The following is a 23,488-nucleotide window of genomic DNA, read 5'->3' as shown; positions in this document are numbered from 1 at the left end:
CCAGGGTTAACACTCATATTACTACATATTGTTTATTTAGCCTGAACACCAGGGTTAACACTCATATTACTACATATTGTTTATTTAGCCTGAACACCAGGGTTAACACTCATATTACTACATATTGTTTATTTAGCCTGAACACCAGGGTTAACACTCATATTACTACATGTTGTTTATTTAGCCTGAACACCAGGGTTAACACTCATATTACTACATATTGTTTATTTAGCCTGAACACCAGGGTTAACACTCATATTACTACATATTGTTTATTTAGTCAGAACACCAGGGTTAACACTCATATTACTACATATTGTTTATTTAGCCTGAACACCAGGGTTAACACTCATATTACTACATATTGTTTATTTAGCCTGAACACCAGGGTTAACACTCATATTACTACATATTGTTTATTTAGCCTGAACACCAGGGTTAACACTCATATTACTACATATTGTTTATTTAGCCTGAACACCAGGGTTAACACTCATATTACTACATGTTGTTTATTTAGCCTGAACACCAGGGTTAACACTCATATTACTACATATTGTTTATTTAGCCTGAACACCAGGGTTAACACTCATATTACTACATATTGTTTATTTAGTCAGAACACCAGGGTTAACACTCATATTACTACATATTGTTTATTTAGCCTGAACACCAGGGTTAACACTCATATTACTACATATTGTTTATTTAGCCTGAACACCAGGTTTAACACTCATATTACTACATATTGTTTATTTAGCCTGAACACCAGGGTTAACACTCATATTACTACATGTTGTTGATTTAGCCAGAACACCAGGGTTAACACTCATACTACATGTTGTTTATTTAGCCTGAACACCAGGGTTAACACTCATATTACTACATGTTGTTTATTTAGCCTGAACACCAGGGTTAACACTCATATTACTACATGTTGTTTATTTAGCCTGAACACCAGGGTTAACACCCATATTACTACATATTGTTTATTTAGCCAGAACACCAGGGTTAACACTCATATTACTACATATTGTTTATTTAGCCAGAACACCAGGGTTAACACTCATATTACTACATATTGTTTATTTAGCCTGAACACCAGGGTTAACACTCATATTACTACATATTGTTTATTTAGCCAGAACACCAGGGTTAACACTCATATTAATACATGTTGTTTATTTAGTCAGAACACCAGGGTTAACACTCATATTACTACATATTGTTTATTTAGCCTGAACACCAGGGTTAACACTCATATTACTACATATTGTTTATTTAGCCTGAACACCAGGTTTAACACTCATATTACTACATATTGTTTATTTAGCCTGAACACCAGGGTTAACACTCATATTACTACATGTTGTTGATTTAGTCAGAACACCAGGGTTAACACTCATACTACATGTTGTTTATTTAGCCTGAACACCAGGGTTAACACTCATATTACTACATGTTGTTTATTTAGCCTGAACACCAGGGTTAACACTCATATTACTACATGTTGTTTATTTAGCCTGAACACCAGGGTTAACACCCATATTACTACATATTGTTTATTTAGCCAGAACACCAGGGTTAACACTCATATTACTACATATTGTTTATTTAGCCAGAACACCAGGGTTAACACTCATATTACTACATATTGTTTATTTAGCCTGAACACCAGGGTTAACACTCATATTACTACATATTGTTTATTTAGCCAGAACACCAGGGTTAACACTCATATTACTACATGTTGTTTATTTAGTCAGAACACCAGGGTTAACACTCATATTACTACATATTGTTTATTTAGCCTGAACACCAGGGTTAACACCCATATTACTACATGTTGTTTATTTAGTCAGAACACCAGGGTTAACACTCATATTACTACATATTGTTTATTTAGCCTGAACACCAGGGTTAACACTCATATTACTACATGTTGTTTATTTAGCCTGAACACCAGGGTTAACACTCATATTACTACATATTGTTTATTTAGCCTGAACACCAGGGTTAACACCCATATTACTACATATTGTTTATTTAGCCAGAACACCAGGGTTAACACTCATATTACTACATATTGTTATTTTGCCAGAACACCAGGGTTAACACTCATATTACTACATATTGTTTAATTAGCCTGAACACCAGGGTTAACACTCATATTACTACATATTGTTTATTTAGCCAGAACACCAGGGTTAACACTCATATTACTACATATTGTTTATTTAGCCTGAACACCAGGGTTAACACCCATATTACTACATATTGTTTATTTAGCCAGAACACCAGGGTTAACACTCATATTACTACATATTGTTTATTTAGCCAGAACACCAGGGTTAACACTCATATTACTACATATTGTTTATTTAGCCTGAACACCAGGGTTAACACTCATATTACTACATATTGTTTATTTAGCCAGAACACCAGGGTTAACACTCATATTACTACATATTGTTTATTTAGACTGAACACCAGGGTTAACACCCATATTACTACATATTGTTTATTTAGCCAGAACACCAGGGTTAACACTCATATTACTACATGTTGTTTATTTAGCCTCAACACCAGGGTTAACACTCATATTACTACATGTTGTTTATTTAGCCAGAACACCAGGGTTAACACTCATATTACTACATGTTGTTTATTTAGCCTGAACACCAGGGTTAACACCCATATTACTACATATTGTTTATTTAGCCAGAACACCAGGGTTAACACTCATATTACTACATGTTGTTTATTTAGCCTGAACACCAGGGTTAGCACTCATATTACTACATGTTGTTTATTTAGCCAGAACACCAGGGTTAACACTCATATTACTACATGTTGTTTATTTAGCCTGAACACCAGGGTTAACACCCATATTACTATATATTGTTTATTTAGCCAGATCACCAGGGTTAACACTCATATTACTACATGTTGTTTATTTAGCCTGAACACCAGGGTTAACACTCATATTACTACATGTTGTTTATTTAGCCTGAACACCAGGGTTAACACTCATATTACTACATGTTGTTTATTTAGCCTGAACACCAGGGTTAACACTCATTTTACTACATATTGTTTATTTAGCCTGAACACCAGGGTTAACACTCATATTACTACATGTTGTTTATTTAGCCTGAACACCAGGGTTAACACTCATATTACTACATATTGTTTATTTAGCCTGAACACCAGGGTTAACACTCATATTACTACATGTTGTTTATTTAGCCTGAACACCAGGATTAACACTCATATTACTACATATTGTTTATTTAGCCTGAACACCAGGGTTAACACTCATATTACTACATGTTGTTTATTTAGCCTGAACACCAGGGTTAACACTCATATTACTACATGTTGTTTATTTAGCCTGAACACCAGGGTTAACACTCATATTACTACATATTGTTTATTTAGCCTGAACACCAGGGTTAACACTCATATTACTACATATTGTTTATTTAGCCTGAACACCAGGGTTAACACTCATATTACTACATATTGTTTATTTAGCCTGAACACCAGGGTTAACACTCATATTACTACATATTGTTTATTTAGCCTGAACACCAGGGTTAACACTCATATTACTACATGTTGTTTATTTAGCCTGAACACCAGGGTTAACACTCATATTACTACATATTGTTTATTTAGCCTGAACACCAGGGTTAACACTCATATTACTACATATTGTTTATTTAGCCTGAACACCAGGGTTAACACTCATATTACTACATATTGTTTATTTAGCCTGAACACCAGGGTTAACACTCATATTACTACATGTTGTTTATTTAGCCTGAACACCAGGGTTAACACTCATATTACTACATATTGTTTATTTAGCCTGAACACCAGGGTTAACACTCATATTACTACATATTGTTTATTTAGTCAGAACACCAGGGTTAACACTCATATTACTACATATTGTTTATTTAGCCTGAACACCAGGGTTAACACTCATATTACTACATATTGTTTATTTAGCCTGAACACCAGGGTTAACACTCATATTACTACATGTTGTTTATTAAGCCTGAACACCAGGGTTAACACTCATATTACTACATATTGTTTATTTAGCCTGAACACCAGGGTTAACACTCATATTACTACATATTGTTTATTTAGTCAGAACACCAGGGTTAACACTCATATTACTACATATTGTTTATTTAGCCTGAACACCAGGGTTAACACTCATATTACTACATATTGTTTATTTAGCCTGAACACCAGGGTTAACACTCATATTACTACATATTGTTTATTTAGCCTGAACACCAGGGTTAACACTCATATTACTACATGTTGTTTATTTAGCCTGAACACCAGGGTTAACACTCATATTACTACATATTGTTTATTTAGCCTGAACACCAGGGTTAACACTCATATTACTACATATTGTTTATTTAGTCAGAACACCAGGGTTAACACTCATATTACTACATATTGTTTATTTAGCCTGAACACCAGGGTTAACACTCATATTACTACATATTGTTTATTTAGCCTGAACACCAGGTTTAACACTCATATTACTACATATTGTTTATTTAGCCTGAACACCAGGGTTAACACTCATATTACTACATGTTGTTTATTTAGCCTGAACACCAGGGTTAACACTCATTTTACTACATATTGTTTATTTAGCCTGAACACCAGGGTTAACACTCATATTACTACATGTTGTTTATTTAGCCTGAACACCAGGGTTAACACTCATATTACTACATATTGTTTATTTAGCCTGAACACCAGGGTTAACACTCATATTACTACATGTTGTTTATTTAGCCTGAACACCAGGATTAACACTCATATTACTACATATTGTTTATTTAGCCTGAACACCAGGGTTAACACTCATATTACTACATGTTGTTTATTTAGCCTGAACACCAGGGTTAACACTCATATTACTACATGTTGTTTATTTAGCCTGAACACCAGGGTTAACACTCATATTACTACATATTGTTTATTTAGCCTGAACACCAGGGTTAACACTCATATTACTACATATTGTTTATTTAGCCTGAACACCAGGGTTAACACTCATATTACTACATATTGTTTATTTAGCCTGAACACCAGGGTTAACACTCATATTACTACATATTGTTTATTTAGCCTGAACACCAGGGTTAACACTCATATTACTACATGTTGTTTATTTAGCCTGACCACCAGGGTTAACACTCATATTACTACATATTGTTTATTTAGCCTGAACACCAGGGTTAACACTCATATTACTACATATTGTTTATTTAGTCAGAACACCAGGGTTAACACTCATATTACTACATATTGTTTATTTAGCCTGAACACCAGGGTTAACACTCATATTACTACATATTGTTTATTTAGCCTGAACACCAGGGTTAACACTCATATTACTACATATTGTTTATTTAGCCTGAACACCAGGGTTAACACTCATATTACTACATATTGTTTATTTAGCCTGAACACCAGGGTTAACACTCATATTACTACATATTGTTTATTTAGCCTGAACACCAGGGTTAACACTCATATTACTACATGTTGTTTATTTAGCCTGAACACCAGGGTTAACACTCATATTACTACATATTGTTTATTTAGCCTGAACACCAGGGTTAACACTCATATTACTACATATTGTTTATTTAGTCAGAACACCAGGGTTAACACTCATATTACTACATATTGTTTATTTAGCCTGAACACCAGGGTTAACACTCATATTACTACATATTGTTTATTTAGCCTGAACACCAGGGTTAACACTCATATTACTACATATTGTTTATTTAGCCTGAACACCAGGGTTAACACTCATATTACTACATGTTGTTTATTTAGCCTGAACACCAGGGTTAACACTCATATTACTACATATTGTTTATTTAGCCTGAACACCAGGGTTAACACTCATATTACTACATATTGTTTATTTAGTCAGAACACCAGGGTTAACACTCATATTACTACATATTGTTTATTTAGCCTGAACACCAGGGTTAACACTCATATTACTACATATTGTTTATTTAGCCTGAACACCAGGTTTAACACTCATATTACTACATATTGTTTATTTAGCCTGAACACCAGGGTTAACACTCATATTACTACATGTTGTTGATTTAGCCAGAACACCAGGGTTAACACTCATACTACATGTTGTTTATTTAGCCTGAACACCAGGGTTAACACTCATATTACTACATGTTGTTTATTTAGTCAGAACACCAGGGTTAACACTCATACTACATGTTGTTTATTTAGTCAGAACACCAGGGTTAACACTCATATTACTACATGTTGTTTATTTAGCCTGAACACCAGGGTTAACACTCATATTACTACATCTTGTTTATTTAGTCAGAACACCAGGGTTAACACTCATAATACTACATGTTGCTTATTTAGCCTGAACACCAGGGTTAACACTCATACTACATGTTGTTTATTTAGCCTGAACAACAGGGTTAACACCCATATTACTACATGTTGTTTATTTAGTCAGAACACCAGGGTTAACACTCATATTACTACATGTTGCTTATTTAGCCTGAACACCAGGGTTAACACTCATACTACATGTTGTTTATTTAGCCAGAACACCAGGGTTAACACTCATACTACATGTTGTTTATTTAGCCTGAAGACCAGGGTTAACAGTCATATTACTACATGTTGTTTATTTAGTCAGAACACCAGGGTTAACACTCATATTACTACATGTTGCTTATTTAGCCTGAACACCAGGGTTAACACTCATACTACATGTTGTTTATTTAGCCAGAACACCAGGGTTAACACTCATATTACTACATATTGTTTATTTAGTCAGAACACCAGGGTTAACACTCATACTACATGTTGTTTATTTAGCCTGAACACCAGGGTTAACACTCATATTACTACATGTTGTTTATTTAGTCAGAACACCAGGGTTAACACTCATACTACATATTGTTTATTTAGTCAGAACACCAGGGTTAACACTCATATTACTACATGTTGTTTATTTAGCCTGAACACCAGGGTTAACACTCATATTACTACATGTTGTTTATTTAGTCAGAACACCAGGGTTAACACTCATATTACTACATGTTGTTTATTTAGTCTGAACACCAGTGTTAACACTCATATTACTACATGTTGTTTATTTAGCCTGAACACCAGGGTTAACACTCATACTACTACATGTTGTTTATTTAGCCTGAACACCAGGGTTAACACTCATATTACTACATGTTGTTTATTTAGCCTGAACACCAGGGTTAACACTCATATTACTACATATTGTTTATTTAGCCTGAACACCAGGGTTAACACTCATATTACTACATATTGTTTATTTAGCCTGAACACCAGGGTTAACACTCATATTACTACATATTGTTTATTTAGCCTGAACACCAGGGTTAACACTCATATTACTACATGTTGTTGATTTAGCCAGAACACCAGGGTTAACACTCATACTACATGTTGTTTATTTAGCCTGAACACCAGGGTTAACACTCATATTACTACATGTTGTTTATTTAGTCAGAACACCAGGGTTAACACTCATACTACATGTTGTTTATTTAGTCAGAACACCAGGGTTAACACTCATATTACTACATGTTGTTTATTTAGCCTGAACACCAGGGTTAACACTCATATTACTACATCTTGTTTATTTAGTCAGAACACCAGGGTTAACACTCATATTACTACATGTTGCTTATTTAGCCTGAACACCAGGGTTAACACTCATACTACATGTTGTTTATTTAGCCTGAACACCAGGGTTAACACCCATATTACTACATGTTGTTTATTTAGTCAGAACACCAGGGTTAACACTCATATTACTACATGTTGCTTATTTAGCCTGAACACCAGGGTTAACACTCATACTACATGTTGTTTATTTAGCCAGAACACCAGGGTTAACACTCATACTACATGTTGTTTATTTAGCCTGAACACCAGTGTTAACACTCATATTACTACATGTTGTTTATTTAGTCAGAACACCAGGGTTAACACTCATATTACTACATGTTGCTTATTTAGCCTGAACACCAGGGTTAACACTCATACTACATGTTGTTTATTTAGCCAGAACACCAGGGTTAACACTCATATTACTACATATTGTTTATTTAGTCAGAACACCAGGGTTAACACTCATACTACATGTTGTTTATTTAGCCTGAACAACAGGGTTAACACTCATATTACTACATGTTGTTTATTTAGTCAGAACACCAGGGTTAACACTCATACTACATATTGTTTATTTAGTCAGAACACCAGGGTTAACACTCATATTACTACATGTTGTTTATTTAGCCTGAACACCAGGGTTAACACTCATATTACTACATGTTGTTTATTTAGTCTGAACACCAGTGTTAACACTCATATTACTACATATTGTTTATTTAGCCTGAACACCAGGGTTAACACTCATATTACTACATATTGTTTATTTAGCCTGAACACCAGGGTTAACACTCATATTACTACATATTGTTTATTTAGCCTGAACACCAGGGTTAACACTCATATTACTACATGTTGTTTATTTAGCCAGAACACCAGGGTTAACACTCATATTACTACATATTGTTTATTTAGCCTGAACACCAGGGTTAACACTCATATTACTACATATTGTTTATTTAGTCAGAACACCAGGGTTAACACTCATATTACTACATATTGTTTATTTAGCCTGAACACCAGGGTTAACACTCATATTACTACATATTGTTTATTTAGACTGAACACCAGGTTTAACACTCATATTACTACATATTGTTTATTTAGCCTGAAAACCAGGGTTAACACTCATATTACTACATATTGTTTATTTAGCCTGAACACCAGGGTTAACACTCATATTACTACATATTGTTTATTTAGCCTGAACACCAGGGTTAACACTCATATTACTACATGTTGTTTATTTAGCCAGAACACCAGGGTTAACACTCATACTACATGTTGTTTATTTAGCCTGAACACCAGGGTTAACACTCATATTACTACATGTTGTTTATTTAGTCAGAACACCAGGGTTAACACTCATACTACATGTTGTTTATTTAGTCAGAACACCAGGGTTAACACTCATATTACTACATGTTGTTTATTTAGCCTGAACACCAGGGTTAACACTCATATTACTACATGTTGTTTATTTAGTCAGAACACCAGGGTTAACACTCATATTACTACATGTTGCTTATTTAGCCTGAACACCAGGGTTAACACTCATACTACATGTTGTTTATTTAGCCTGAACACCAGGGTTAACACCCATATTACTACATGTTGTTTATTTAGTCAGAACACCAGGGTTAACACTCATATTACTACATGTTGCTTATTTAGCCTGAACACCAGGGTTAACACTCATACTACATGTTGTTTATTTAGCCAGAACACCAGGGTTAACACTCATACTACTACATGTTGTTTATTTAGCCTGAACACCAGGGTTAACACTCATACTACATGTTGTCACAGTGACTCGGTTAGAGTAGGAGGACACCCTTTGAAGGCTGTGAAGTTCAGGATTTATGGAATAACAATTCCACAGGACTGTCCAGCCACCTCCCTCTAACCTCCCCCACCCTTCCCTCTTCCCCTCCCTGTCTCTCTTCCCATTGTCTCAGGGAGAAAGGGAAACCTGCTTTGTCCCACTTGCAAAGTTTCAGAAACAGTCATACAACCGGCAAAGTCTTCTGTTGATCACATCATATGTGGAGTGCAGCTATGAGGTGAGAGACAGACAGAATTAGACTTCAGAACTTTTCTCTTAACACTTAATAATGAATGCAATTGAAGTTAAATGGAGATATGATTGCTTTTGTTAAACTCTTGTCTAAACAGGGACAAAAAGAATGCTGGGGCATTCAAATTCAGGCCTTAGTTACGTAATAGAGTGAAGTAGGACTGTTTGGGTCTGAGGTGTTCCTCCATTGGCTCTACCACCCCATCACACACATACACGCACGCGCGCGCGCACCCACGCACGCACGCACGCACGCACGCACGCACGCACGCACGCACGCACGCACGCACGCACACACACACACACACACACACACACACACACACACACACACACACACACACACACACACACACACACACACACACACACACACACACACACACACACACACACTGCACTAGTTGAGCCGGTCTGTTTACTTGAAAGAGAATATTTGTACATGTTTTGTTGATTCTGCCATTCAACCCAAAATCAAATAAGTACATGAGAAAAATATCTGAGTTACGTTTGAATAATCCCTTATGGCTTTTGGAAGGTTCACCTTGAAGAAAACAGGTCACAGATTCCAGAGTTTACAGTTCCCTGATATTATCTACTCCATAATGAGCTTCAAATCCAATCAAATTTGATTTTACACATGCGCCAAATACAACAGGTGTAGTAGACCTTACAGTGAAGTGCTTACTTACAAGCCCTTAACCAACAATGCAGTTTTAAGAAAAAAAGTGTTAAAGTATTTACTAAAATAAACTGAAGTAAAAAAAAAAAGTAAAAAAATATAGGAAAAAAAACTAGAAAAATGGACAAATAACAAATAATTCAGGAGCGACAATAAAATAACAGTAGTGAGGCTGTATAACAGGGGGTACCGTAACAGAGTCAATGTGCGGGGGCATCGGTTAGTCGAGGTAATTGAGGTAATATGTACAAGTAGGAAGAGGTAAATTGACCATGCATGGATAATAAACAGAGAGCAGCAGCAGCAGCATAAAAATGGGGTGGGAACAATGCAAATAGTCCGAGTAGCCATTTGATGAGCTGTTCAGGAGTTTTATGACTTGGGGGTAGATGCTGTTAAGAAGCCTCTTTGACATAGACTTGACGCTCCGGTCCTGCTTGCCGTGCGGTAGCAGAGAGAACAGTCTATGACTAGGGTGGCTGGAGTCTTTGACAATTTTTTGGGCCCTCCTCTGACACCGCCTTGTATAGAGTTCCTGGATGGCAGGAAGCTTGGCCCCACATGTACTGGGCCGTACCAGGCAGTGACGCAACCAGTCAGGATGCTCTCGATGGTGCAGCTGTAGAACCTTTTGAGGATCTGAAGACCCATGCCAAATCTTTTCAGTCTTTTGAGGGGGAATAGTTACTGTTGTGACCTCTTCACAACTGTCTTGGTGTGTTTGACCATGTTAGTTTAAGGATATGTGGACACCAAGTAACTTGAAACTCTCAACCTGTTCCACTACAGCCCCGTCGATGAGAATGGGAGCGTGCTCGGTCATCCTTATTTTGTAGTCAACAATCATCTCCTTTGTCTTGATCACGTTGAGTGAGAGGTTGTTATCCTGGCACCACACTGCCGGGTCTCTGACCTCCTCCCTATAGGATGTCTCATCGTTGTCTGTGATCAGGCCTATCACTGTTGTGTCGTTGGCAAATTGAATGATGGTGTTGGAGTTGTACTTGGCCATGCAGTCATGAGTGAACAGGGAGTACAGGAGGGGACTGAGCATGCACCCCTGAAGGGCCCCTGTTTTGATAATCAGTGGGGAGGATGTGTTGTTGCCTACCCTCACCACCTGGGGGTGGCCCGTCAGGAAGTCCAGGATCCAGTTCCAGTCCAGGATCCAGGGAGGTGTTTAGTCCCAGGGTCCTTAGCTTAGTGATGAGCTTTGAGGGCACTATGGTGTTGAACACTGAGCTGTAGTCAATGAATAGCATTCTCAAGTAGGTGTTCCTTTTGTCCAGCTGGGAGAGGCCAGTGTTGAGTGCAATAGAGATTGCATCATCTTTGGATCTGTTGGGGAGGTATGCAAATTGAAGTGGGTCTACAGTTTCTGGGATAATGGTGTTGATGTGAGCCATGACCAGCCTTTCAAAGCACTTCATGGTCACAGACGTGAGTGCTACGGGTCGGTAGTCATTTAGGCAGGTTACCTTGGTGTTCCTGGGCACAGAGACTATGGTGGTCTGCTTGAAACATGTCGGTATTACAGACTCGGTCAGGGACAGATTGAAAATGTCAGTGAAGACACTTCCCAATTGGTCAGCCCATGCTTTGAGTACACGTCCCGGTAATCAGTCTGGCCTTGTGAATGTTGACCTACTACGGAGAGCTTGATCACACAGTCGTCCAGAACAGCTGATGCTCTCATTCATGCTTCAGTGTTGCTTGCCTCGATGCGAGCATAGAAGTTATTTAGCTCGCCAGGTAGGCTTGTGTTACAGGGCAGCTCTCTGCTGTGCTTTCCTTTGTAGTCCATAATAGTTTGCTAGCCCTGCCACATCCGACGAGCATCGGAGACAGTGTTGTACGATTCAATCTTAGTCCTGTATTGACGCTTCGCCTGTATGATGTATCGTCGGAGGGCATAGCGGGATATCTTAAAAGCATTCGGGTTAGAGTCCCACGCCTAGAAAGTGGCAGCTCTACCCTTTAGCTCAGTGCGGATGTTGCCTGTAATCCATGGCTTCTAGTTGGGGTATGTACGGTGACTGTGGGGACGATGTCATCTATGCATTTATTGATGAAGCCAGCGACTGATGTGGTGTACTCCTCAATGCCGTTGGAAGAATCCCGTAACATATTCCAGGCTGAGCAAGCAAAACAGTCCTGTAGCTTAACATCTGACCACTTCCTTATTGAGCGAGTCTCTGGTACTTCCTGCTTTAGTTTTTGCTTGTATGCAGGAATCAGGAGGATAGAGTTATGGTCAGATTTGCCAAATGGAGGGCGAGGCAGTGCTTTTTATGCGTCTCTGTCTGTGGAGTAAAGGTGGTCTAGAGTAATTTTCCACTTGTCTTACCAGAGGCAGCTGTTCTATGTTGCCGATGGACCGAAACCCCCAGCAGCTGTATGTTATCCAAGGTCGTTGTTCAGCCATGACTCGGTGAAACATAAGATATTACAGTTTTTAATGTCCTGTTGGTAGTACAGTCTTGATCGGAGCTCATCCATTTTGTTATCCAATGATTGGATTGCGCCGGAGGAGGTTATCCAAATTGTAATTACAGTTGAAGTCGAAAGTTTACATACACCTTAGCCAAATACATTTAAACTCAGTTTTTCACAATTCCTGACATTTAATCCTTGGAAAATTCCACGTCTTAGGTCAGTTAGGATCACCACTTTATTTTAAGAATGTGAAATGTCAGAATAATAGTAGAGAGAATGATTTATTTCAGCTTTTATTTCTTTCATCACATTCCCAGTGGGTCAGAAGTTTACATACACTCAATTAGTATTTGGTAGCATTGCCTTTAAATTGTTTAACTTGGGTAAAACGTTTCGGGTAGCCTTCCACAAGCTTCCCACAATAAGTTGGGTGAATTTTGGCCCATTCCTCCTGACAGAGCTGGTGTAACTGAGTCAGGTTTGTAGGCTTCTTTGCTCGCACACACTTTTTAAGTTCTGCCCACAAATTCTCTATGGGATTGAGGTCAGGGCTTTGTGATGGCCACTCCAATACCTTGACTTTGTTGTCCTTAAGCCATTTTGCCTCAACTTTGGAAGTATGCTTGGGGTCATTGTTCATTCATTTGGAAGACACATTTGCGACCAAGCATTAACTTCCTGACTGATGTCTTGAGATGTTGCTTCAAAATATCCACATAATTTTCTTTCCTCATAATGCATTCTATTTTGTGAAGTGCACCAGTCCCTCCTGCAGCAAAGGACCCCCACAACATGGTGTTGCCAGCCCCGTGCTTCACGGTTGGGATGGTGTTCTTCGGCTTGCAAGCATCCTCCTTTTTCCTCCAAACATAACAATGATCATTATGGCCAAACAGTTCTATTTTTGTTTCATCAGACCAGAGGAGATTTCTCAAAAAAGTACGATCTTTGTCCCCATGTGCAGTTGCAAACCGTAGTCTGGCTTTTTTATGGCGGTTTTGGAACAGTGGCTTCTTCCTTGCTGAGCGGCCTTTCAGGTTATGACGATATAGGACTCATTTTACTATGGATATAGCTACTTTGTACCTGTTTCCTCCAGCATATTCACACATTCCTTTGCTGTTGTTCTGTGATTGATTTGCACTTTTCGCACCAATGTACGTTCATCTCTAGGAGTCAGAACACGTCTCCTTCCTGAGCGGTATGATGGCTGCGTGGTCCCATCCAGACTTGTGGAGGTCTACAATTTTTTTCTGAGGTCTTGGCTGATTTCTGTCGATTTTCTCATGATGTCAAGCAAAGAGGCACTGAGTTTGAAGGTAGGCCTTGAAATACATCCACAGGTACACCTCAAATTGACTCAAATGATGTCAATTAGCCTATCAGAAGCCATGACATCATTTTCTGGAGTTTTCTAAGCTGTTTAAAGGCACAGTCAACTTAGTGTATGTAAACTTCTGACCCACTGGAATTGTGATACAGTAAATTATAAGTGAAATTATCTGTCTGTGAACAATTGTTGGAAAAATTAGTTCTGTCATGCACATGTAGTAGATGTCCTAACCGACTTGCCAAAACTACAGTTTGTTAACAAGACATTTGTGGAGTGGTTGAAAAACAAGTTTTAAAGACTTCAACCTAAGTGTATCTAAACTTCCTACTTCAACTGTTTTTCACCTCCCTAATCTTACTTTATTTGCACACACTGTATATAGACTTTTCTATTGTGTTATTGACTGTACATTTGTTTATGTGTAACTCTATGTTGTTTGTGTCGCACTGCTTTGCTTTATCTTGGCCAGGTCACAGTTGTAAATGAAAACTTGCTCTCAACTGGCCTACCTGGTTAAATAACGTGCATTTTTTTTTAATTGCACGTTGGCTAATAGGACTGATTGTAGAGGGGGCTTACTCACTTGCCGTCAGATCCTTGCAAGTCATCCCGACCTAGGTCCCCGATATTTCAGTCTCTTCTTCATGTGAATGACAGGGGTTTGGGCCTTGTCGGGTGTCTGAAGTAAATCCTTCGCGTCCGACTTGTTAAATAAAAAATATTTGTCCAGTACGAGGTGAGTAATCGCTGTCCTGATATCCAGACGCTCTTTTCGGTCATAAGAGATGGTTGCAGAAACATTATGTACAAATAATGTGAAAAAACACACACAATAGCACAATTGGTTAGGAGCCCGTACAACGGCAGCCATCTTTTCCGGCGCCATCTCAATCACCCATTCATTTCCTGTTATTATGAAAAAGAAATTAAAACGGTTCATTGAGCCTTATTATGAAATTTAGCACAGCCGTTAGTTGTTATTAAGGAGTATTTAGGCACAGAAATCATTTTTATTCTGTTTGTTTACCTTAACACAAAAAAGGTGGAAATAATTGATGTTTCACAACATTACACTGCGCTTTTCCAAAATTCATTATATCGTTATTATTGAAGCCAATAAAAAATTGCTGATATATGAGAAATAAACTGACGGGGAAAGGGTGAGACAATAGGCCATGCTTGTAAAGCGGAAAAAAGATTTTTTTCCCTCGACACTTTGCAAAGTGTGAAAAGCTCTGCTGTAATGTCCTGTCTCTCACTTTGAGTGTTAGCGAGGGCAGGCCGCTCTAGGCCTCTTCTCAGGAAAGCCATGCTGTAGGGAGTGGTAACTCTGGTTCCTCTCTTATCAATGATGGCCTCACCATCCACACCCTAGCTACCACGGTTTACACACCCTGCCCCACAGCTCACACACGCTGGAGGTGAGGGATGATCGGAGCTTCACACACACACCCATCCAACATGAATGATTCCACTCCCACATTCACACCTCTGGAGTACTGACAGTGCTAGACCTCTGAGGCAGACAGGCTTCAAATGAATGGTAATAGTGATAGAGAAGCAGTAATGTAGAGCTTGTTCTGATAATACCTGTCCAACTCCTCAACCACAGGAAGCCATCAGATCAGACTAACCTCTTAGTGGACTACACAAAATGAATTCAACACAGAGTTGAGTGTGTTCACTTTCACATAATAGTGCTAATTGTGACTGAGTGGAATATCCTGGTAAAATCAATACAAATGGCATGAAATTAAATGAGGAAGAAAAGGGTGGACAGAGATGCCATCAGCGTGTGAGTTTGGCTCTCATAATTTAGGGCACTGCCCTGCGTCACATCACAGCAGCGAGAGCAGAAGGTACAGTACAAACATCTGGTGTAGATGAAAACATGTACAGTCCACATCTGGCTCCACACTACATCCCTCCATGGAAACCCGTAATGACCATGTGCACAGGGATTTTTTATGGTTGTGAGCTTCTCTTTTATGACCCTAGAGCAGGCCTAATTCAGTGTCACATAGGAGGAGTGGAGGGTGTGGGGGGAGTGGAACAGTGAGGGTGTGTGACTGGAACAGGGTTGGACTGGAACAGGGTGTGGTTTGACATACAGCTTCTGAATCAACTAGTTCTGAGGGCAGGGAGGAATCCCATGATGCTGGTCAGCAGGTGCGCTTGATTTAGCTCAGAGTTTGCACTTTAAGGACAATTCCATTGGTTTAATTGTACAGGACAAATTAAGTCACGCAAAGCTCAATTTGAAGGGGATTGGAGTCCATGTGTTTAGCCCCTTAACACACTAATACCATGTTACTTACATCAAAAGATCAGAGGGCAGGGGCCCAGTCAGGGCTTGTAGTGGTACAGGAAAGGAGGAAGAGAGGGAGAATGATAGGAGGGTATGGGAACGACTGAACCCTACGCCCCAATGTGACTCTGTTAAACTGTGTGTGTGTGTGTTCCCCCTGGCCTTAACCTCTGGTGCCACACACATCTGTCTGACGTCACTATGACGGAAAAATCGACATGGGCAAACAGCCATTTAGCCCCAGAGAAGGGATATCACAGAAACAATGTGCCACCGTTTACATGGCAGGACCCTGGACGATCATTCAGTCATATCCACATGTGGTAGGAAAGTAACACTTGTTTAGGTGTAGTATTGAAATGTTTAATCCAAATGTTTACAGCATAGCGAAGACTGAAAAGGTAGTGTGAAGCTTTACGAAGTCAAATTCATATTATTCCTGTTTTCTGCTGTTTATTTAGTTGCAACAATGTCTATGTTGCTCCTCCTTTCATAAAAAAAAGACTAAATTCTTAAAATGTTTGAAAACACATTTGAAATTCTCTTTGACGTTTTTGGTGCAGGACCAGGCTTTCTGTAGGTGCACATGCAGAGAGAGAACATGAATATGCAGAGAGAATATTTTTGCATATTTCATTATCTCTGAAACAATTAACTGTGTGCCAGTTTCACCACATTATCCCTCCCTATCAAATACCTGGGTGACCTGGATGACCACATTGTGTGTGTGTGTGTGTGTGTGTGCGCGTGCGTGCGTGATTGTACGTGTGAGCTAGTGTGCGTATGTGTGTGTGTATTTGTACGCGTGTGTGTACGTGTCAGTGTGTGTGCGCATGTGTGTGCCCTCCCCTCACATGACTGTGCCTTCCCCTCCATCCAGCCAACAACCAGGAAAGGGCTTAACAGGGGAAACAAGTCCAGAAAAATAACTCCTTACTGGGTCATCTCCTCTGACCGATTGCCCCTCTCCTCCCTTTCTCTCTCCCTCTCTATGTTTTTGTTCTGAGGAGGGCGGGTCTTCCTGGGCTAGAACTGGCTGTGACCGCTCGTCTCTTCTCCAAACAGAAACAACCCAACACCACTGAAATCAGCCCCAGATAATAAACAAGATAATACATAGTTTCAACAGCTGGTAATGGTGTGAACATGTTATACTGCTTGTCCTGTAATGGAGGTAGCCTATATCCCAAGGCCACCTGATCAGCACCACTATCAGAGTTGTAATTCTGTGCCCAGCTCCAAATCCCACTGCTATGAACCTGTTCCCTGTTACATTATGCATATCATGCTTTTCCCTCAGTGTTTCTCAGGAATATTCATGAGCCTCATTAGAACACCAGCCTCACTTCTAGCTAACAGTGAGAGTAGCTGTTGAACCTGAATTAGTTTCACCGCAGAATTCAGGGGGTTTAGGGCGTAGGCAGTGAATTCAGGGGGTTTGGGGCATAGCCAGTGAATTCAGGGGGTTTAGGGCGTAGGCAGTGAATTCAGGGGGTTTGGGGCGTAGGCAGTGAATTCAGGGGGTTTGGGGCGTAGGCAGTGAATTCAGGGGGTTTGGGGCGTAGGCAGTGAATTAAGGGGGTTTGGGGCGTAGGCAGTGAATTAAGGGGGTTTGGGGCGTAGGCAGTGAATTCAGGGGGTTTGGGGCATAGCCAGTGAATTCAGGGGGTTTGGGGCGTAGGCAGTGAATTCAGGGGGTTTGGGGCGTAGGCAGTGAATTAAGGGGGTTTGGGGCGTAGCCAGTGAATTCAGGTCGGTGAAAAGTGAAATACAGTGTGTCTGTGTGTGAGTAGAGTACACTGTGTAATGAAAGCACATCTCTCCCGTTTGTTATTCTCCGTTTCTACACTGACAGGAGGGCGGGAACCTATTTCATGAGCAAATATCAGTGATTTACATTTTTCCCCCCAGAATCCAATGCAGTGTGTAAATGCCATATAACTGCTGATAAGCTATGATAGAAGTGTAACTTAAATATTCTTCTTCCTCTGAAGATAATATTAATTACACTGTTGCCCAAGGTCTAACGTCATCTAGGAAATTATTTTCACCACTTTTGACATGGGAGAGGAGAAAACCACTGTGATGTCATGTTATTGCATTTAATTGTTGCTTTATTCGAGTTGAACAAATTCCCACAAACAAACACATACATATGATCACCCCTCCCCCCTCACACACAGACAGAGTAAACAGGGGGACATAACTGACGGTCCAATGTGGTAACAGTGTAACACCTTTTTTTAAACGCTTCCTTCGAAGCAATATCAATATTTGACTTCTTTTAAGTATCATAATAAACGTCATACAAAAATCTGATGACGCAAGGTCAGAAAACGGACCAATAAAGTGCATTTACTTGACTGTCCCTTTGGAATATGGAAGTCCATGGGTGCGTTCCAGGTACACAAACCCTGCACAGATCTGAGATCAGATGATCAGATCTTTACATCATTTGGAGAACTATTTAACACCTCAGGAAGCACATCAACATGATATAAGGATCCTATAAACTGCAAGGACCTGAGTAGAATGAGTGTATCTGGAACGCACCTAAAGTCTTAGGTAGGGCTGGATCTGACAGCAGAAAAGGTGTATCTGGAACGCACCCAAAGTCTTAGGTAGATAGCGAAGTAGGGCTGGATCTACACTCTGGAATGCACCCAAAGTCTTAGGCAGGTACTAAGCTTGGATCTGACAGATGCCTGACACTTTGGAGTACAGGATCCAGATCAGACTGCTAGCCAAGCCAGGAAGGAATATTCAGATTGCTTAGCCAACTGAGCCTGGCATCAACAGAATTACACAAGACACAACCACTGACACTGACACCAATAGTGCTGAGCTGAACTAAGTTTATACCCCACCTTGACCTCACCCAAGTGATAGCAACATTAAATAGCCTAACTGCTGTAGATCCTAATCATTTATCACTGATGAAACACTAACGTTGTTACACTTACGTTTAAAAATGTCCATCTCTGTATTCTCTTCTCAGTGAATCATCATCATTGAGCTTATTGTGAACTATTCTCTCTAAACTTGTATACAGAGGTGCAACTTTGGTTTAGAAGAAGGGGGGACATACTTCTTTATTTTATCCAGTCGGACATACACTCCAAACAGTTTACCCGACTGCTCGGAGGCGTCCGCATGGTCCTAAAGCTCACAGTTGCCTCGTTTTGTATCACATTCCAATGTTTAAACGTTCTCAAAAACGCAATATCAGAATGTGGAGGGGACATGTCCCCCGTTCCCAGTGAAAGTTGCACCCCTGCTTCTAATACTGACTGATTGTAAGACTACATTTCAGAGGTCACACTAACATGACTCCTACTGCAACTTGATAGTCCTTCTTTGTGTTTTCGACATGTAATCTCATTGTCAACAAAAGCTTTGGTAAACCTATAATTTCATTGTGTTTTCATGTTTCAAACTGATTGAACAATAGGCTACATACACTTGTAACACTTGACAGTAAAGACAGCATACAATCAAGTGTGCATTTGACTTCTCTGACACTTCAACGTTTTGATTGTTTTGTCTCTCTGGGAACTCTTGTGTGCCTCATGGTATGACGAAATACTTCCTATAAAAATACATTAGTGTCTACTGTCCCGTGTTGCTGTGCCAGCCAGGACTGTTACCATCCAAAGTCCATGGCATGGTGAAAAAAATCTATTCCATCAGTTCCAGTGAGGACATATTGACAACACCCCGAGACAGCCCTGAACAAACTCAGTCCATTTGACTGATACAACTGAGCCAGGACAGACTTACAGGCAGGCAGGCCAGCAAGCAGCTGATCCATCACTGAGTGCTCCACATCACCTGGTCAATGTATTGATAAGGAGACACCTAGCAGTATTGGTACACCATACTAGTCAACACCATATGTCCAGCTCATGGTTAACAGGTTAACACCCCGAGAGGTGGGTCACCGTCCATCACCATTGGTATCTCACATTAAGTCCTTGTGTAACTCCACCAACTCCGCCATGTTGGCGGTTGTGTGTGTGACCAATCCGATCATCTCTTCTTCTTCTGTTGAGCTTTCTGCGTCTTCCTCCTTTTGATGATCATGGTGTGGAGCTTCTCGAGACCTTCCTGTAGCCCCTCCCCTATGATGGCGCAGGCGGGCTGCAGGTGCCAGGGCGTTCCATTACCCAGCTCTGCTAGCGCCAGAGAGCGCTCCATCTCGTGAAGCGGCAGGGAGTTCCTCAGGTCCTGCTTGTTGGCCACCACTAGAACAGGCACCCCCTGGTTCTCTGCTAACCTTGTGATCTTATGGAGCTCCGTCTTGGCCTCCTCCAGACGCTCGGTGTCGACGGAATCCACCACAAACACGATACCGTCGGCGCACCGCGTGTATGAGCGCCACAGGGGGCGGAGCTTCTCCTGACCGCCCACGTCCCAGAAGTGGAACGCCGCCTTCCGCCAGGACTTTCCGCTAGCACTCAGGGACACTTTGATCTTCTCCGTGTTGAATCCCTTAGTGGGGACCGTGTTCACAAACTCATTGAAACGAAGGCGGTAGAGGACAGTGGTCTTCCCGGCGCAGTCCAGACCCAGGATGACAATATGGAGAGCCTGGAAGGAAGGAAGGCTGGGGAAGATTTGGTCTGATAATCCATTACCCATCTTGTTTCTCACACTTTGAGGGAGACTCAGACAGGGGAGAAGCTTGCCGCTGCTGCTTCAACAAATAATCACAAGACTGCTTTGCTCATTCCTTTTCCAGGGGGCTGTGCTGCAGCATTCACCTAGACATAAAAGAGAGAGGATACAATGTAAGCAGCTGTAAAAAGCACTAACAACCAACAAGAACAGCAGTCTATTGCTTTACAATTGGAGGGGCTATGCACTGTAAGTGAATATAGCCTAGGCCTATACAGTCTCTGTCTTTTACCTTTTCTCATTGTAAGTGAATATGCTCTCTCTCTTTCTTATTCTTAAGCCTTCTACATCTTTAATATTTCGGGCCATGTGATGAATGAGAGGTAAACCAGAGGGGTGTGAAAGGAGCCTATTTGCACATGTAGCGTCTAGAGCAGCGCTCGGAGCTCGGTGGATTTCATATGTTAATTCCCATTCAGAGACAGTAGGCTATCAATATTGAATAACAAGGACGTCTGCGTGCTCCCAACAAAATCCGACTTTAACTGTCTTCGGGTTGATGATCATTGCCGTTGGCACAAGGAATAACACTATTCTGCTCGTTGCCTGACAAATCGTAAATTGAGAGAATAATCGAAATAGGCTACAGAAGATTGACTGGCTGGCCATCAAGAAACTGTTGCGCGGCAACAACAGTCTTCTACCACTAACGACAAAACAAATGGGTTGACAGGCAGACAGCGGGGGTTATGTCAACATGTGCTATGAAAAAACAAAACACTGAATCGAATGCGTTTATATATGTTAGGAGGCTATTGCTAGTTTGCTATTCAATCATCTTGCACTCAATAATAGGCGGTCTAGGCAGACATTCAATGCAAACTGTCATGAAAAATTGGCGACGATGGTTTGGGTATAATCTAATTCATTCCACATATTGTACTAAACGTAATCTCTATGCATAATCTCCATGCATGGAACAAATTATATAATTTGTAGAATGCACACCTACCTTTGTGATGTAGGCCTATGGACTTTCCAAAACATCAAAGCGAAATCGTTGCAACAGGGTATCGTTTATGATCTCCTCTCTCTTGCTCACACTTTCGTGTCCACACGACTACTGAGCGATAAACGTGGATATACTCCCTCTCCAATCCATTCCCGCACCACGGGTTCAACCCAGAATGTTTCTAGCGAGAGCTGTGTTTGGTTGAAGTCCCAGAGCACTCCGTTTTCTCCTTGTCCGATTGGTGATGAGCGGTGCCTGTTGTCGTCGTCGTCCTCACGCGACACACCTCCACGCGCCACCTGTTTCTGTCACTTGGTGTCATTGAACTCTGAAATTACATAGTACTGGTTGCAATGAAAAGGGCGTGTTATATATTCTAGATGTATTTGTACTTGATATGATGTTTTCTGTGTAAAATGGGTATCTTATCAGGAACTCATCTATAGGCTACACTTGTGTGGCTTGTGATTGAAATGTGATTGAAATGTTTCAAGTTTCATTGATTGCAACAAACTATTAAATATTAAGATCTAGATCTTTTTAAAAGATGTGTCCTGCCTAAATGTGTATGTTCAATTACAAATAGGGCCAATGTTTGCCGATTAAAAAAATTAAATTCTATCATTAGATCAGAAAGGAAAAAAGCAATAATGTAAGATCAAAGCACGGTGATTTCCTTCACCAAGATGAGGACCATCAAGAGCACATTTACTGAGTGACTTGGGTGGTCTCTCGGATCTGGTCTGATCGCTCAACAGTTTCAATTGTATGATCTGAAAGTGGGTGGGCTCCCCAGACGCCAGACATTGTGATGGTGGGAAATGTACATTTGAAATAACATTTCAGTGCAATCACACTGGGCACACATTGATTGAATCAACGTTGTTTCCACGTGACTTCAATGAAATTACGTTGAACCAACGTGGAATTAACGTTGAATTGATGTCTGTGCCCAATCTCACACTCAATTTACTAGTGATAGTTATGTCTCTCATTGGAAAGCCTAGGTCTTTCTTTTGATATTCTAAAGTGACCAAAATGACTTTTTCAGGTACTCGAATATTGTAGGATATGAATTACAAGTTCATTTCCCAGGCTACACAGTAGGCCAAGGTTTGAGATGAAGACAAGACACTGGAGCTAATAAATGTTTAAGACAAGACACTGGAGCTAATAAATGTTTAATAATGTATTAGCCCGTCTTGAATTAATTTGATTGTCCATCATGGTTAGACGTTTAGCCTGGTAATTACCAGACTGATTAG

At 40.2% G+C, this 23,488-nt stretch overlaps 1 protein-coding gene across 1 annotated transcript; it reads right to left on the bottom strand.

Annotated features, from left to right (window-relative positions):
- Positions 1-18,690: 18,690 nt before the first annotated feature.
- On the bottom strand, positions 18,691-22,360 carry LOC139554948 (ADP-ribosylation factor-like protein 4A). The gene is made up of 2 exons (XM_071368257.1): positions 22,224-22,360; positions 18,691-21,357 (listed from the first exon to the last, which is right to left on the bottom strand). The coding sequence occupies exon 2, from the start codon at positions 21,233-21,235 to the stop codon at positions 20,624-20,626; it is 612 nt and encodes a 203-aa protein (XP_071224358.1). The 5' UTR covers positions 21,236-21,357; positions 22,224-22,360; the 3' UTR covers positions 18,691-20,623.
- Between the last annotated feature and the right edge of the window lie 1,128 nt (positions 22,361-23,488).

Source organism: Salvelinus alpinus, chromosome 26 (assembly GCF_045679555.1).
Source record: "Salvelinus alpinus chromosome 26, SLU_Salpinus.1, whole genome shotgun sequence".
Taxonomy (NCBI): domain Eukaryota; kingdom Metazoa; phylum Chordata; class Actinopteri; order Salmoniformes; family Salmonidae; genus Salvelinus; species Salvelinus alpinus.
Note: the sequence above shows the minus strand (reverse complement) of the source record. Positions and strands in the feature narration are given on the sequence as shown.

Bases quoted from the DNA above. Each gene is read 5' to 3' on its own strand.
- LOC139554948 (XM_071368257.1), bottom strand. From the start codon at position 21,235: ATGGGTAATGGATTATCAGACCAAATCTTCCCCAGCCTTCCTTCCTTC.